Here is an 18739-nt window from a genome sequence, read left to right on the forward strand (position 1 = left end):
AATCGTTTTTTAAAATTTCTTATTGACATTTAAGTTTATTCATAAGTTTTTTTTCGCCAATTGATTATTGCTTTTGAAATAGTTTATATAAATATAATTTTTCAAATATTTTAACATGATAAAAAAAATAAAACTTAATCTTCAACCGAATATTGAAAATAACGTAATTAAAATCAATAGATCTGACATCATGGAAATTTAATCATTCCAACATGATCACTACATAAAATCATAAAGTGAAGGCGGCGCTTAATTTATTTCGTTTGTTATCAAGATATATTTGTTATATGGATATGGTACTAATCATTGTTGAGATAGTTGTCGTGGTTACGGCATACCGTCAGAAAGTTCTAAATTTTTGTATACTTATTAAGGACATGATGATACAATTACTCTAAAAATTTGAAGTCGATTGACCACCTATAACCCGAGATGAATTCAATTAAAAATTTGATATTTATCATTGATTGCATACGCTCTCTGCAGTTCTGTACCAGTTTCTGAGTTATAAAAAAAAACTGTCAGAAATTTTCAAAAAACTGACAGTCTTTTAATGTATTTATTGTGAGTTTAAATAAAAATAAAAAAAATTTTTGACCGTCTAATTATTTATAAATAACGGATTAAAGTTCAAAAATTTATGAAAAAATATATATCTACGGAGTAGGACAGAAACAATTGTATGGGAAGCGTCTCCACGGGTACAGTCTTGCGTAAAAATTATGGATTATTTAGCTAGAAGCTCATATACTTTTGCGGCGCGTATAATCTCTAATTTTTTGATAATATTGTACCATGACAACTACCTTAAGTGTGAAATATTTAAAAAAAATTCTGAGATGCTCAATGGAAGTATTTTGACTTTAAAATTTTGATTACCGTCAATCTAAAAGTTAACGTATGGAAGATAATTGCGTGTTTTTAAATGAAATAGCGACAAAGTTAAAATTTTTTACCTCTAAAGTATAAAAACTAGTTATAACAATAACAATTTTAATTTCTAATGATAGCTCGCTATAACAATAACAATTGTGATAATAACTAGTTAAAAAGAATAGGTTATAAAAAATAACAGCTGGTAATAACAATATCACCAGTGCTTAAGGTTTGACATGCTACATCCGTTGCATTAGCGCTCTTTTCTCGTGGCTGTTGATTAGAATTATCATGGCACAAACATGTACATTTTTCAGATTCAGGATACATTATTTTAGAAGATAATTTGTCAGAAGTAAAATTTGTTACAGATGAAAGAATATTCTCCAATTTTTCTATTTTTTCAAATCTATCCATGTTTTCATCTGATAAAATTTCATCAACCATTTGCATAGACTCTGTAATAGTTAGCGGATTTAATCTCATCGACGGGCAATCTGAAAAACAAAAAAAAAAGTTATAATGAAATATAAAAACAAATTTTTAAATGTATAATATAAAATTTACCGAATGTAGTATTATCGTATATACAATTATCTAGATTAGAATATTCAGTTTTTTGGTTAGCTTTATTGTGATTATTATCGTCGTAATCATAATCATCAGTATTATCGTCTTCATCGAAATAATCATCATAATCATTATCTTCATCTTTATCATCAATATCGTTATTATCATCGTCTTCATTATCATTATCATCATCGGTACTTTCATTTTTATCGTTCGATAAACTTTTAAGCTTTTCAAGTTTTTTGGCAACTTTGTAACTGCATTTAAGCTTCACTTTTTCATCTTCGGTAAGAGATAAATAACGAAGAAGCCTTATTTCTCGGTTACTTAATACAATATTTTTTTCAGTAGCTTCATCCATTTTTTTACGAAGATCTATTACTTCTGTTTCTATTTTTCGTTGCCTTTTGCGAGCTTTTATTTCAACAGGAGATATGTGTGTCAGTATTTGCTCTTCACATAAATTGTTAAAAAGCGTTTGCATATCTGGATTTATACGCCTGCAAAAAATAATTATAAAGTTTATAGTCAAATTTGAACAATAAATTATCATTCTATAAATTTAACTAAGGTAAAAGCCCCTATTATTAAGAGGGCCTCCCACTATTGACACCCTATTTAATTTTATTATTTCATTATTAAAATCTGTTAATAATCACAATCGTTGATATTTCATGACAATTTTACATATTTTTTAAATTAAAAAACAGTAAAATTTAATTCCAAAGTATAAACTATCTACCGCAAAAAATTTTAATTTTTTTAAGTAGGCCAAAACTGCTTATACGTTTGTAATTTCTTAACAATATTGTTAAGAAAGACCTTATTCACAAATCCAGATTTCTCAATATTTTTTTTTATGTAATTTCATTGTTTGAAATTATTTTAGATTATTTATAGTCTAAATAACCATATAACCATTTACTTATACTTTATCGAGTTAAAATTAATTTTAAAATAGCGGATGTCAATGATGGGGACACAAAAATTAACTTGCGTCAACTAACGACATGGGCCATAATGTAAGGTAACGTAATTCCCTCAACATACATATCAACGTATTAATGTTTACAAATTGTCATGTGATTTTATAAGAATCAAAGTATTTGAGACTAGAAAAAATTGCTAAAAAAAAACCTGGTAAAAAATATAGATAAGCTAGGTCTTAAACTAATTTTAAAATAATAAAAATTATTGATAGTTTTGGATTAGTTAGTAAAAAGGATTATTGTTAATATAAATTTAACTGCAATAAACAGCCTGTCAATAATAGGGTCAATGTTATGTCAATAATCGGCTCTTTGAATTTTTTGCGCTGTCAATAATATATACATTCGACCTGTTGGTTTTAAGTTGATATAATAATTATTAAATGTTTTGCTATTAAAGTTAATTAATTAAATTATATGACTAAAAGCAATGATTAAAGTGTCCCTAAAAAAAAATGTTGACAATATTGATTTGAAACACGATAAAAAATTCAAATATTCATGATCACTCTTATTGTGTCAATAATGGGGGCTTTTACCTTAGATATAAATAGATAGATACAGATTAAACCTTGAAGATTTAATTAATAGAAAGTTAAAATCTAACAGAAAGTATCTCTCAATCATTTTTTCCAAAATTATATTCAAATATTTAGTATACTTAAGATTCTTACGTCGACATTGCTGTGAAGGCTTGAGGCACAAGTCCAAGAACATCACTGGTGGCATAAATGAGCATATCACGAGACATGGGGCGACGCAACCAATATTTTTGATCTTTACGATAGATGTACTTCAATTGATTTTTCAACAAATTACTTGGCGCTCCATATAAATCGCAAAGTGTATTAAAATTGACATTTTTCACTTTATCTACAGGTTTTCCTGTCTCTTGAAATTGAATGACTGCATGTGCTGCCTTTGAGAAAAATATATATTTACATTACAAGTACAGTTAATACTTTCATACGGTATTACTTCAAAACATTTACCTGCGTATCGAACACATTTTTTAGAGTGATTCCAAATTGATTATATAAATTGACACTGTCATTTCTACAGTCGTGAATTACCTGAAATTAAAAAATTAGGTACAAAGTTAGCAAGAAAAATTTTAACCATAAAAATTTCAGTTTTATAATTAGGGGTGTAGTCTAGTTCGCCGACTAAAAAAAATAGGCTATTTTTGGGAATTTCTCGTGATCTTATGAAAGATATGTTTATAAAAATTGTTAGGGATTATAAATGAAGTTTTAAGGTAGCTGTCATGGTACAATACTGTCAAAAAATTAGAGATTATACGCGTCGCGAAATTATATGAACTTGTAGCTAAGTAATCCATAATTTTTGAGCAAGACTGTACTCGTGGAGACGCAACCCATACAATCGTTTCTGTCCGACTCCGCAGATATATACTTTTTCATAAATTTTTCAACTTTAATTCGTTATTTATAAATAATTAGACGGTCAAAAATTTTTTTTTATTTTTTTTTAAACTCAGCAAATGCATTAAAAAACTATCAGTTTTTTTAAAGTTTCTGACAGTTAGTTTTTTTTTATAACTAAGAAACTGGTACAGAACTGCAGAGAGCGTATGCAATCCATGTTAAATATCCAATTTTTAATTGAATTCATCTCGGGTTATAGGTGGTCAATCGACTTCAAATTCTTAGGATAATTGTATCATCATGTCCTTAATAAGTACACAAAAATTTAGAATTTTCTGACGCTATGCTTCAACTACGACAACTACCTTAACAATGATTATAACCATACCCATATAACAAATATATCTTGATAACAAACGAAATAAATGAAGTGCCGCCTTCACTTTATGATTTTATATAGTAATCATATATTGGAATGATTAAATGCCAGATCTATTGATTTTAATCACGTTCTTTTCAATATTCGGTTGAAGATTAAGTTTTATTTTTTTTATCATGCTAAAATATTTTTAAAATTATATTTATATAGACTATTTCAAAAGCAATAATCAATTGGCGGAAAAAAAAACTTGTAAATAAACTTAAATTTCGATAAGCAATTTCAAAAAACGATTCAGCTATTAATTACCCGGTAATAAATAGCAAATGATGATCAAACGTTTATAATAGTTGAAAATTTTCAAGAGAGAATTACAAAATGAAAAATTTTATTTTATATTTTTAAACATAGAAGTTTTGAAAAAAAAAAAAAACGCGTTTTAAATTTCTTTATATAAAAAAACATAAAAAATTTTACCAAAATTTAGTTAAAAAAAAAAAATCGAATTCTCCAAAGTTACCAACTAGACTACACCTTTAAACCTATATACTTACTTTAATCACTGAAGGATCTTCTAAAAGTTTACGCAATGCACCGATGAGATTCGGTGATGTAAATAAATCAAAAATAAAAACATTTCCTTCCATTGTTCCAATTTGTATAAGTGTAAGCTGACCCTTTGAACCAACATTAATACCTTCGCAATCAAGAGAAACAGCTATTTTTTCGTCTGGTGACAGTCGTGGAGAATTTAAAATTTCATCAACAATACGGACACATTCTCTTACATTAACAATAATTTTAGTTTTCTGCAAAATTTTAACTTTCCATGCTTCACCAACCTGGGGGTTATGCAAATTCCGATCTTTTTCAGTATTAGCTGCTAGAGTTTTCATAACAAGAGTGTTAATTCTCTGCTTGAGAGTTTGTTGTTGTAAATTAACTGGTGATGTATGAGGATTCGATTCAATTGACGAAAGACTGTCAATAGCACTCTCTGTGTCACTATTTCGATTGATTTGTGAATTTTGATCTGACTGCGGAATATGTTCATTGCTAAACGCTTTAACAATATGTGAATTCTGGTGAGTTCCAAAGTTCTCAGAGTTTAAATTTTCCTTAGGAGCTGCTGGTGTGGGTTCAGTTTTTTTATGGATATCCAGCGGTAATTTGACTTTATCTTGCAAGCAAACAACTTGTTTTTGTACGTTGAAAGCATCCGGAAACATTCTCAAAAACGTGGTTAAATCTTGCGGAGTTGTGAACATATTTGTCCACATTTTAGCTGGCAGTTTATCTGCTGTTAAAGTTAAAAGTTGTTCTACAAGAAGCGGGCCTTTTTGTTTAATAGTTTGACAAAAAAAATCCAATAACTTTGAAGTCATTTCTTGGTCGACAGGAACTTCCGGTTCTAATTCTTTAAAAGGAACTCCTTCCATCCCTTCAAATTGTTTAAGTTTAACATTTTCATCGCATACAATAAAATCATCTGAATATTTAAGAAGAAAATCACGAAATTCTCGATAATGTTGACCAGAAATGTGTCTCACTTCAGGTGACGCTTGTGATCTATGACCCAGTAAGCTTTTAATAGGCACTTCTGCTCCAACTCCGTATTGCACAAGTTTATTAGTAAAATATTCAACAGCTTCTTTTGCATAGTCACGTTTATTTATTTTTTTTATTCCCGCATCGTGTTCCAAAGTTGGCTCGAATGTATTTACAGACACATAATCACCGTTGATGACAAAAAGAGTCGGATATTGAGCTAAAAATTTACGTAGTCCACTTTGTGAGCCTCCAGCTATTTGACGCATTTCTTTAGTGAAACCTTTGGCTCCAAATTGACAACTGAGATCGTGCAATGTTCGTGGATCACCTTTATCCATAAGACGTTCAAAGAAGAACAATAGTGTAAGATTGCGGACTAATTCATATTCAGAGCTATCCATTTTTAAGTATGTGATGAATTATAGTCGAGTCAAATAAAGTTGGATGTTTACAGCTACTGAAAAAAAAATTTTTTTGTCGTTAGTGTAATTTATAAATTATTTTTTAAAACTTTATATAATACGCTCTACATTTAATTAAATTAAAAAAAAAGAAAAAAAAATTAAGAACAATTTTTTAATATAGAAAAAAATTATTATTACGTATAAATTATACAGACTTTTTCTCATTTTTTATTTAATTAAATTCTAATTAATGTGAGTTAATTTTAAATATTTTTTATTGATATATATTCCGGATAGGCGTATGTTGATAAATAAATAAATAAATAAATTAGTAGTACATATATATATATATCTATATATATATATATATATATATATATATATATATATATATATATATATATATATATATATATATATATATATATGAAATATATAAATATATTATAAATTTGAATAAAATTACACCCCGGATTGCAAAATTGTTCCTAAAAGGCAACAAACATAAATTTAGAGGAATAATTTTTCAGTTTCAGAATTTTAATTATAAGCTGGCTTGATATTTCTATTTGTCTATATTAAAAAAAATATTTAGTTCTTATTTAATTCGTTCTGATTTTTTTATCCCGTCTGCGAAGTAATAAAATCATTAAAAATTCATATTAATTTTTTTACTCAGTGAAAGCAAAAATTGCTGGGAAAAAATACGGGACAGCTGAGAAAAATTCCTGGCTCGAACCCACCCGTATTTTAGCACAGCAATTTCTGCTTTCACTGAATAACAATTAATATTAGTTTTAAATGATAATAGTACTGTCCTAAAAATTAAAATATTTTTTAGCTGGCATTAATTGTTTCCAACGTTTGTATTGAATGTTATATTTATGACACAAAATAGCAGACGTTAAGTAATTACATGTTTTATTTGAAAAAATTCTAATATACTTCGTAAATATATGCAGATTTTTGAAAATTTTTTCAAATATTTTATTTCAATAAAATGGAAAATAGATTTTTAAATGTCGACTATTACTATTAGTTTCATTTTATCGTCAAATTTATTCATCAGCAGTGTTTTATAAAATTTTTAGGTTCCCACTAAAAATAGTTCAGATCTTTAATTATTTTTAGAGTATAATTATAAAAAAATTCTAAAAATATAAAATTAGATTGCGTATTTAGAGCACCAAAAGTAAAAATTATGAAAAAAATATTTGCGATATTCGTCGAGTAGATTATGATTATATATCAAATAAATTAAAGTGAAATTATCGAACATTTACCTTTTTGAGATTCTTCACGCTCTTAATAAAACTTTGTAATGCTTTAATTTAAATAGACTAAAAAAAAAAATTAAATAATATAAAAGATGTAAAAATGTAATTTCTTCGTTATCTGATGTGTGACATTTTTGTATATGATTTAATATTGAATATTTATCTTTATTTAGTCAACACTGTTCAGTACATTATTGCAATACACCTGATTACCAGATCTATCCTCCTATCATCTTTACGACAACTTCTTTCATTCAATACATTCTAGGGATTTTCTTTTTGTGACCTAAAAAATATTTTAACATGTTTTTAGTTTTAGTCAGTTGAATCAAATTTATTTATGGTAAAAAATATAGAAATAAATACTTACCTAAAATTTATTCATATGTATTTATTGAATCTAAATTAAAAAATTAAAAAATTTGTGACCGTGGATGGCTATGTGTGGTTTCACAGTCAAGGTTACTAGAATTCTAGTAATATTAATTATTGTCAGATTAGTTACTTGTCAAATAGTAAAATTTTGATTTAATTGCTATACATAGTTGTGTCTCACTTTTTCGTAAATTACTAACAAGAGCAAAAAAGATAACCTACGAAACTTTATAGAAATTTTCACGTTTACTTGCTTTATTGGAAGTAGTAACAACTTTTCCTGTAAGAGGGTACTTAAAGCATCGAATAGCGGTTGTGTTCACAAATCTTTTCAAAACGATGACCTTTTTTTCATTAAAACACTAAAGTTTACTGACATTAAAAAATTTTATGAAAGATCTATTTTAAGGATTAAATTGAATTGAATTTTAACTAAAAATTATTTAATTTTTTAAAGAATTAAATTTAGCTTTCATTCAACCATTTTTTAATTTTATTTATTAAAAAAGTTTTTATGAAATAAATTATTTTTAAAAAATTGCATTTTTTATTTTTTAAAATTTTTGCTTGTCAATTTTTTTTTCTAATTTTTTTGTCATAATTTATTATAAAATTCTTAAAATTATTGAATACATGCTAAATTAATTTTCATAAATTTTTTTTTAATTTTATAGCAATGAAATTATTATGAAAAAAAGTCCACATATGAAAATTAAAAAAAATTATTAATGGAAATTTTTTGATGCATTTTTTTTATTGCAATTAATTTTTCATAAAAATTAAAAAAATTGACAGTTATCAGCTAACTTCAGTATCATTTTTAACACAACTGAACGAATTTCTCCCTAATAAGAGCTAGCACTGAACAGTACTTCAATAAACAAGTCGGAATGTTCTTTTTTGCAAATTTAAGTTTAAAGCTAAATGTTTAAAGAAATTTTATTTTTTTAATTACGTTTTATTTGAGAATTTTTTAAAAAAGTAATTACAAAAATAAAATTTCAGAAAATAGATTTACTACGGCCTACTCTCATATCAATTTGGAAATTAAGTAATCTAAAATTTCCAAAAAATTGATTAGAGTGTTTTTCAATAAATAAATTACTATAAAACAATTTTTCATGAAAATAACGTATTGAGAATTTAAAAAACAGTAAATGCAATTTTAAAAAAATTATTTTCTTTAAAAAATCCAAAAAATGATTATACTGAATTTAACAATTTTTTACATTTTTATAACAATTAAATCATAATGAAAAAAATGTAGCAAACAAATTCCACATGTAGAAATTGAAACAAAATTGCGAATTTTTTTACAATAATTCCAAGAATTATCTGATGTTTGCAACTTTAGTATCATAATATAAAAAATTATCAAATATCTGCTGACTTTAGTATTGTTACTATTGCCAAAACTTCTATATTATTACTTAATGACACTTAAGTTAGCTGACAACTGTCAATTTTTTAAATTTTCATAACAAATCAATGACAATAAAAAAAATGCTTAAAAAATTTCCACGAACAATTTTTTTTAATTTTTACAGGTGGAATTTTTTTTATTAATTTTTTTTTTATAATAATTTGATTGCTATAAAATTATAAAAAAATTTTCTGAAATTAACTTCAGTGTCTTTAACACTTAAGTTGAAAATATTTTCAAAAATGAATGAAAAAAATCAAATTTCAGAAAATGAAAATTTTTTAGCACTGTCCAGTTTTTTAATTTGACTTAATTATCTTACAATTATATATCAGGTAAATTGACCTGTTTCTATTCCTGTATGACGGCCATTTATAAAATACCGTTGATCTGCTTCTCCCTCTCCCATCTGCTTTTTTGAATTTTCGTTGGCTGTGCGCAATATATATTAGCTATTGTGTATTGTGATTCATTTACAGTCACATTTACGTTTACGTAAACCGGTCATTCTAGAAAGTTCGCTCGAAAGGACGCTCTCACAGTTTTTATTCTTACGCAGTTAAAGGTAAAAAATAAAAATTAATAATTATATCATCAGCTACGATGCTTATTATTGACCTGATTATATAATATATATTTTAGAATATTTGAAATATATATATGTATTTTTGTCATAAAAATCGTCTTAAAAATTTCTTACTTCGTCATTCTAATTTATCTCTTATTACTTTATCGATGAATATTCATCATTTATAACAATACTAAGTATTGCTTAACGTTCAATTTTATCATTAAGTATATATTTCATAAGATTGCAACACTTTATAATTATTTTATTCCTCAGCCATAATGCCTGTGCCAGCTCTTCAAAAACCTGCTCCAGCCTTCAAAGGCACCGCTGTTGTCAAAGGACAATTTAAAGATATTTCATTATCAGATTACAAAGGAAAATATGTTATTCTCTTTTTCTATCCATTGGATTTGTAAGTATTCTTTATAAATTCAATTATTGCGTTATTTAATATAATAATTTATGATACTGGAATCAGCAGAAATTGATCATTTTTTTATTTTTTTCATTAATTAAATAAGAAAAAAAAAAAAATTGTCTATTCAAACGTAAAAAAATCCTGAATCCACGCAGCGTGATTATAAGGGCTTTTGCATTCACGCAGCATGGATTTATCAGGACTTCTTTACGTATGAATAGATGTGTCCAAAAAAAACAATAGTAAAAAAATTGCACTTGGGAAATTTTTTTTTTTTTATTTTTATATAATTTTTTTGTTAAAAAAATTTTTAAATGTCTACTAACTTAATTTTTCGTTTATAATTTTCATGAAATTTTTTTGTTCCAGTACTTTCGTTTGTCCAACAGAAATTATTGCATTCTCTGACCGTGCTAATGAATTCCGGGCTATTGGATGTGAATTAATTGCCGCATCATGTGATTCTCACTTCAGTCATCTTGCTTGGATCAATACTCCCCGAAAACAAGGAGGAATAGGTGACATGGACATTCCTCTGTTGGCTGACAAAAGTTGTAAAATCGCTCGTGACTACGGCGTTCTGGATGAAGAGTCTGGTATTCCATTCCGAGGACTTTTTATCATTGATGATAAGCAAAATCTTCGCCAAATTACAATCAACGACTTACCAGTTGGCCGGTAAATATATTATTATTTTTATTAATTAAAATTGCAATTAATTTTTTTCTAATTACAATTCTAAATTTTATAACATTTATGCTTTTCAGATCTGTCGATGAAGCTCTGCGCTTAATCCAAGCATTCCAATTTACTGACAAACATGGTGAAGTTTGCCCTGCTGGTTGGAAGCCTGGACAGAAAACAATGAAACCAGATCCCGTTGGATCCAAAGAATATTTCTCCAGTTCTTAAATCATCAGTTTTCTTTTTTGCGTTCCAATTTTTGCATAAATAATTTTTTTTCTGCACTTTTTTTTTTATTAGAATATCATTTTAGTTATCTTTAACTGAAGAGATTAACTCGTTTTGTTTATTTTATATGGGTTTATATTAATTATTCTCATAGCATTAATTGTTGAACAATTTTCTATGTGTATTTTCCACTGAGAAACCAATAAATTGGTAATTTTCAAAATAAAATTGAATTCTCTTGTTTTTTATTTTAACGATATGAATATTGTAACTTTTCTAAGTAAACAATTTATGATAAGTATTGAAAGACATATCTAATCAAGATTTTTTTAGATTAAAAATAAATAAATAATTTTTATGGATGAAGGTTGTGAGATAATAATCACAAAAACAGGCAAGTTAAGGACTAATGTTTTATAAATAATTAAAACTAAAGTAACAAATTTTAACAGGATGGGGTTTGTGTAATTACTTACTTATTGGATTATGTGGGCTATGCACACTAGTTGAAGCTACTGCAGTGCTAATTATTTCAATTACAATCCCTTTAATTACTTGCGACCTTTTTCTCAATAAAAGACAGATAGTAATTTTCAATGCTGTTTTATCACTAGGTAATTTTAAATAGATTTAATTAATCAAATAGAAATAATAAAATTTAATTTATTTTGTCTAGGTATGACTCTTGGTGGATTATTATTTGGTACCATAGCAGACTATAGTGGACGTAGAAATTTAATTCCAATTTCTATGGTTATAATATTTTCTGCTTTCCTTGGACTTTCATTCTCTCAAACTTATTTTCTGATAAGCTTTTTTATTTTCATGTTGGGCATTGGGTACAAAAATTAATTATTCATATTTTATACGAAAAAAATGAGCAATAAGGCAAAAGCCCTCATTGTTGACACTATAAGAGTGATCATGAATATTTGAATTTTTTTATCGTGTTTCAAATCAATACTGTCAACTTTTTTTTTTATAGGACACCTTAATCATTGTTTTTACTTATATAATTTATTTAATTAACTTAAATAGCAAAATATTTAATAATTATTACATCAATTTAAAACCAACAGGTCGAATGTATGTATTATTGACAACGCAAGAAATTCAAAGAGCCGATCATTGACATCAATGCCCTATTATTGACAGGTCTTTTATTACAGTTAAATTTATATTAACAATAATCATTTTTACTAACTACTGCCAAGCGATCAATAATTTTTATTATTTTAAAATTCATTTAAGACCTAGCTTTTTTATATTTTTTACCAGTTTTTACCAGTGCCATATTAAAGCAAATTTTAAAGGAGTTGGGAAAGAACGGATAGGGGAAAGGGGGGGACCTACTCAGTGGGGATTTTTCCGTAATTGAAAAAATAATCAGACAGCCCAGACTGGGAATCGAACCCAGATCTCTCGGTTACGCGCCAAGGGCTCTACCAGTTAAGCTATCCGAGACAAGTACTGACTACTTTATTCAGTCACGTATATACCAGTTTTTTTTTAGCAATTTTTCCTAGTCTCAAATACTTTGATTCTTATAGAATCACATGACAGTATATAAACATCAATACGTTGATATGTATGTTGAGGGAGTTACGTTACCTTACATTATGGCCCATGTCGTTAGTTGACGCAAGTTAATTTTTGTGTCCCCATCATTGACATCCGCTATTTTAAAATTAATTTTAACTCGATAAAATATAAATAAATGATTATATGGTTATTTAGATTATAAATAATCTAAAATAATTTTAAACAATGCAATTACATAAAAAAAAAACGTTGAGAAATCTGGATTTGAAAATGAGGTCTTTCTTAACAATATTATTAAGAAATTACAAACGTATAAGCAGTTTTGGCCTACTTGAAAAAATGAAATTTTTTTGCGGTAAATAGTTTATACCTTGGAATTAAATTTTACTATTTTTTAATTTTAAAAATATGTAAAATTGTCATGAAATATCAACAATTGTAATTATTAACAGATTTTAATAATAAAATTAAATAGGGTGTCAATAACAGAGGGCCCTGTCAATAATAGGGGCTTTTACCTTATTGTAATAATAAATTATTTTTTTGGAAATTTTAAACAATTTTATTTCCTAGCTGAAGAAATAAAAATTTTTCTCACAGCAACTTTTCTTTTTTAAAAAAAGTATTCTAGATTTGGGAGAAAACAATTTTACGTGAAAATTTACAAGTTGTCTATTTAAAATTATTTTTTTAAAAATCTAGAAAAATTTTTTTCAATAAAAAAGTTACTGTAAGAAAAATTTGTATTTCTTCAACTAAAAAATAAAATTAATGAAAATTTTCAATAAATTAATTTCTTGTCACATCAATCCTTATTTTTTTAAAAATAAATTTTTCTCTCAGTTTACTTACATCAAAATAAAAGTATTTAAACTATTAGATTAGCAGGAAGTCACCTGGTACTTAGAGTTTATATGATTGAGTGTGTTCCAGCTAACAGAAGAGGCATTTGTTTGGTTCTTATTGACCTCCTATGGTCTATTGGCTACGTACTGTCCTTAGGTATGTCTAATTTTTATTTTGTCATTCAAACGATAATTAAAATTGTCATTTTAAATAAATAAAGCTTAAATTATTAATTTATTAGGTTTAAGTTGGATTTTAATTCCATCAATAATTAAAGTACTTAGCAAAGACTTTCGTCCAAATTCATGGCGAGTTCTCGTTGGATTAGGAAGTGCGCCATGTCTCATAATAGCATATCTTTCTAATCTGCTTCCACCGAGTCCAAGATATCTTCTTTATCGCAGACGTCCTCAGCAAGCTTTAATTGTCTTCCAACAAATGTTTGCCATAAATAATTCTCAGCACGTTAATAACTTTCCGGTGAGTCGGTAAAAAATTTAACAATAGAAATTTTAAAACAAAAATTTTATATTTCAGTCATGTAATTTAAACAATTGCGTAAGATCAGATGAAGACGATGTTGATGCAAGATATTTTTTTCAAATTTTACGTGAATTTATTTTTAAAATCTGGAAAAAAATTAAGCTAATTTATTCAAAAAATTTTATAAAATACACTTTTTTATTTATTTTTCTCAGACTTTTCCTTTTTCCAGGGTAAGTATTGTTAATCTTACAATTGTAAAATAATTATAGTATATATTTACTGTAAAATTTTATAATTTTAGTCTAGTTCAAATTACACAATGGACAGCTTATTTATCGGATGAAACAAATTATGCCCCATCTTCTAACACAACTTGTTCCATTGATTTAAGAGATATTGGTTTACAATTTCTAAACAATTGCCATGAAGTAAATCATGTTCATTTCAAACATTCGCTCATTCTTTCGTCAAGTTTCATTTTAGGTGAAAGCTTCCTTTCAATTGCAATCGATAGAATTGGTCGACAACTATCAATAGGCAAGTAATGTCCATCTTGAGGGATCATTCTGGTTCCGGCGCTCAAAAAAAGAAAATATTCATTATTTTTTTACACACAAACTATTATAGATTTTAATATGAAATTTATTCAGATCAACACATACACTCTAGAATGACACAAAAAATATCCAACTTTATTTTTTTTTTATTTTTTTATTGAATAAGTAACGGGTGAACGGAGCCCCTCCATAAGTTGATAAATTATTTACCTTCATTATATAAATAGAGATTGATGTTTATTAATAAATAAAAAATGGCTGAGATTAAAAAAAAAAAAAACCCCCGAAAATGAGGCTTTTTTCACAGTTTTTAGTCCTAAAAAAATAGTAAAAATCAAAATTTTGATTTGGTTGTAGCTGATGCAATAGCTACTAGTATGTAGAATATGTGGTTTAAATTTAATTGAAATTGAGTCAGTGGTTCCGAAGATATCATATACGTAAACCAAAAAGACATAGTTCTAAGACAAACACGTTCAAAATTTTTTTTAATTAAAAAAAATTAGGAAAACGGTTGACCCTAAAGGCCATCCCTGCAACTTCCCGCTAATTCCGTTAATACCTGGCCGCTTTTTTGAGCTCTTCGAGCTCAAAAGTACAATCTGTGTGTTGTTTTAAGCTCTCCGAGCTCAAAAAGATACCTTTTCTATGCTTTTGAGCTCTTTGAGCTCAAAAGTCTGATAGAAGTTTCATAGAACACTATTTTTTGAATGTTCATACCGCAATAACTTTTGAATGAATGAACCGATTTTTACGCGGTTGGCGGCATTCTACGTAGTTTTTTAAGCCTTATAAATAATTTCTAAGTTTCAATTGGTCAAACTAGAAATTTTGGAGTAACTCTGAAAAAACACTTTTTTCGGTTTTCTTTCGTTCACGATATCTCTCGAACGAATCAACCGATTTTGACCGGATTGGCGGCGATCGACGTGGTTTTTCAAGGTTGAGAGCTGATTAGTTTTTGGAATTGATCGGTTGAGCCGTTTAAAAGTTATCCTAAAAAAACCACTTCAGAAAAAATTTTTTTTCCTACTTTTTTTAGATTTCTCCAAATTTCTCAAAATCTATCGGTCCGAATCGGTTCAAATTAACAGGAAATCTAAGTTTGGCGAAGCCCTTTCGAATGGCACCAACTGCGATGAAATCGGTTCAACCGTTCAAAAGTTATAAGAGGTTTACATACTTACACACACACACATACATACAGACATAGTGACACCCTCGCGGGAATAGTCAGGAAAGCTTCCTAGGACCTCAAAACGTCGAGATCTGATGAAAACTCGATTTTCGAAAATCGGGGTAAAACCAATAACTTCCCGATTTTTGAAAATTTTCAATTTTCTTAGCGGGAAGTTAAAAAAATTTTTTTTTTACCTTAAGTTCATCAGCGATATCCGGCACCATACAAAATTCCTTCAGCCTTTTTAAAAATTTGATTTTCTTCAACTCGAACATCCACATAAACATCGCAAAATAATATAGTTACAGTGGTCTAGTCACTTAGAAATTTGAACAGAATACTTCGAGATATATGTACTTTCGAAAAATATTCAAAAAAAATAATAATTTTTTCAAAAGTTATAAACCAGAATGATCCCTTAATAAAATTGTGGTAATTATGCAAAGTAGGGGCTCCACCTATTTTAGATAAAGTTGAAATAAAATAAAAAATCGAAAAATTGATCTTTTTGAATATTTTTTTTTTATTAAATTGTTCTTCTTCACAGCGGATTTATGATAAAAAGTATGAAAATTGAATATTTTGATGCTTCTTCTTCATTTAAAGTTCAAAACTTTACGATTTCAAAAATTTTTAAATTATGATATTCTAAATTTTTTTTTTTTAATTCATTCTATTTTTATCGCTCTTTAAGAAAAAAAAAAATATTTCAATAACCGGAAAAAATAGCATCGTCACCATTTCATTGAAAAACACCTAAAATCGTAAATTTTTGAACTTCTAATGGAAAAAAATCACCAAAATATTCAATTTTCATACTTTTTATCATTTTTCTCATAAATCCCTCGTGAAGAACAATTCGAAAAAAAAAAAAATATTCAAACAAATTAATTTTTCGATTTTTTACACTCAAAAATAGGTGGAGCTCCACTTCTGCATAATTATTAAAACTGTTCTCTTTTTTTTTTTTTTTTTTAATTTTCATCTAATCTAATTTTTTATTGAACAATATCGTATTAGTTGTCTCTGGATTAATTGGTGGAATATCAATCCTTGTGGTTATCTTCGGTTACCATCAAGATGCTAAAACGATTTGGTCAATTTTATTTTTATCGTCCTTTGCAGTCGTTCATACAACTACAAGTATTAAACTATTAGAACATTATCCAACATCTGTAAGGTAAGAATAAAATCAGAATCTAAGAATTTTACAATTTTTAACGAAATTGCTATATGGTACTGAAATTAGCAGAATCTAACAATTTTTGAAATTTTCATAACAAATTAATTATTAAGAAAAAAAATATTTTTAATAATTCGCACTCATAATTTTTTTAAATTTCTACATGTGGAATTTTTTTCCTAAATTTTTTCTATTATAATTTTATTGGTATAAAAATCTACACAATTGTTAAATGTCTGTTAAATTCAGTATCATAATTGCTATGTTTGTTACAGAGGAACTATTTGGGGTTTGACATTAGTATTACCGCATATAACGTCGTTTTTGATATCTTTTCTTGCCATAATACCATGCTGGATGGTAATTTACGTTATGCTTGGTTTACTGATAGGTAAAAAATAAACTTTCAATTTTTGGGTATAGAATTAAGTTAAAAAATTCAAATTTACAGGTGCTGTACTAGCCGTCTTACCAATTCCAGATTTAACAAATTCTCCAATGAAAGAGTAATTGGAAGAGAGTCTTTTTGATAAATCTTCTTTAGAAAAAAATTTTTTTTTCAAGATTTAAAGTATGAAACTTATCAAGTAATTTAAAAAATAAATTTCTCACGTTGTCTATGCGATTTTTTCATATTTTATCTATTATAAATTTCTTAATTCAAAAAAGCAGTCTAATCAATAATAGTCTTCTTCATGAAGTTTTTAGCACAATACTTTAGTGCTTAATTTCTTAGTGAACTTTACACGTTGCTGCTTCTTTATAATTATATTTTTACCTTTATCTCTAAGACTTTATTGCTATAGGAGCTTTCTTATGAGCAATTATAAATTAAATAAATAAATAATCCCTAAGACTCTTTAAATTCAATACTTATTCACTTAATTCAATATTAATTCAATGTTATATTCTCATTATTTTTTTTAATTTTTTTTTTTTTCATTATTTTTAATATTATCTTCGCATTAATAATATCATCTACCCTAAAAAAACTTTTATTGTAAAATACTTTAAATGTATGTAGATTTAAAACACAATAATTTAAAATTTTATGTATATTTTCTCATTGCCATTTGGCCTTGGCTTTGGCGTAATTATAAATAAACTAAACTAAACTTCAATATAATTTACTGTGTACAATGTTTACATAAAGTGATTGGTTATTTGGAGTAAAAAAGACAATATACTCTCTAGAAAGCATATATTTATTTTCATAGGTACAGATGTATGAAACTATAAATTAATCAAAATCAATATGTTAAAAAAGAAAAAAAAATATATGTATATCGACGTTCTAATAAGATGTATTCCATATTTAGAAAATTTTTCAGCAGACGATAAACAAACGAATGTTCATTCTTAACAGGATAAAATTCAATCAATGAGAAAGTTGATTTAAAAATCAACTTGCATACAAACTTCATATTATTATTATTCAATTTTAAAAAATAAGTAAAATTGTGAAATTTTTAAAATAAATCCTATTAGAACTAAACATGAGTATCGATATACATATAACATATATAAGGTAACAGAAACTGACTTATTAATTTTTACTTTAAGTTAAAGTTATCACAGGCTGTTCTGTTCTATATAATACTTATCAATAATAATTTCATAATATTAATAATAAAAATTCGATACAATTAATGTTCTATTTTAATATATTAACATCTTTTTTTGTAATTAGATTTCTTTGTAAGGAAATAAATTTAATTAAATAAAAATCTTTTACAGAAATTTATCAATTTTCAAGTCTAACACCTCCTTTTCTCCAATTTTCTTATAACTGATGTAAATAATACTATAAAT

General features: G+C 26.5%; 3 protein-coding genes across 5 annotated transcripts; 2 read left to right on the plus strand and 1 right to left on the minus strand.

The window, feature by feature from the left end:
- Window positions 1-959: 959 nt before the first annotated feature.
- On the minus strand, window positions 960-7893 carry LOC123264270 (egalitarian protein homolog). Of its 2 annotated transcripts, none has more exons than XM_044727477.1 (7): window positions 7805-7893; window positions 7441-7720; window positions 4757-6207; window positions 3428-3508; window positions 3110-3354; window positions 1444-1946; window positions 960-1373 (listed from the first exon to the last, which is right to left on the minus strand). In XM_044727477.1, exons 3-7 carry the CDS (start codon window positions 6152-6154, stop codon window positions 1060-1062), a joined length of 2541 nt encoding a protein of 846 aa, XP_044583412.1. In that variant the 5' UTR covers window positions 6155-6207; window positions 7441-7720; window positions 7805-7893; the 3' UTR covers window positions 960-1059. The 2 variants fall into 2 exon arrangements, with proteins under 2 accessions (XP_044583412.1, XP_044583411.1); XM_044727476.1 differs by having other exon boundaries at window positions 4757-6210.
- A 1742-nt stretch (window positions 7894-9635) lies between these two features.
- On the plus strand, window positions 9636-11361 carry LOC123264272 (peroxiredoxin 1). Of its 2 annotated transcripts, none has more exons than XM_044727479.1 (4): window positions 9636-9797; window positions 10077-10215; window positions 10591-10899; window positions 10989-11361. In XM_044727479.1, the coding sequence occupies exons 2-4, from the start codon at window positions 10082-10084 to the stop codon at window positions 11131-11133; spliced, it is 588 nt and encodes a 195-aa protein (XP_044583414.1). In that variant the 5' UTR covers window positions 9636-9797; window positions 10077-10081; the 3' UTR covers window positions 11134-11361. The 2 variants fall into 2 exon arrangements, with proteins under 2 accessions (XP_044583414.1, XP_044583415.1); XM_044727480.1 differs by lacking the exon at window positions 9636-9797 and adding an exon at window positions 9978-9997.
- Window positions 11362-11575: 214 nt separating this feature from the next.
- On the plus strand, window positions 11576-17498 carry LOC123263124 (organic cation/carnitine transporter 7-like; the record flags this gene model as incomplete). The annotated part of the gene is made up of 9 exons (XM_044725657.1): window positions 11576-11747; window positions 11810-11972; window positions 13556-13677; window positions 13763-14001; window positions 14059-14237; window positions 14309-14544; window positions 16765-16924; window positions 17203-17318; window positions 17379-17498. Coding segments are annotated over 9 exons (1446 nt in total), but the record flags the coding sequence as incomplete, so codon positions are not given.
- Between the last annotated feature and the right edge of the window lie 1241 nt (window positions 17499-18739).

Source organism: Cotesia glomerata, linkage group LG4 (genome assembly GCF_020080835.1).
Source record: "Cotesia glomerata isolate CgM1 linkage group LG4, MPM_Cglom_v2.3, whole genome shotgun sequence".
NCBI classification, from domain to species: Eukaryota; Metazoa; Arthropoda; class Insecta; order Hymenoptera; family Braconidae; genus Cotesia; species Cotesia glomerata.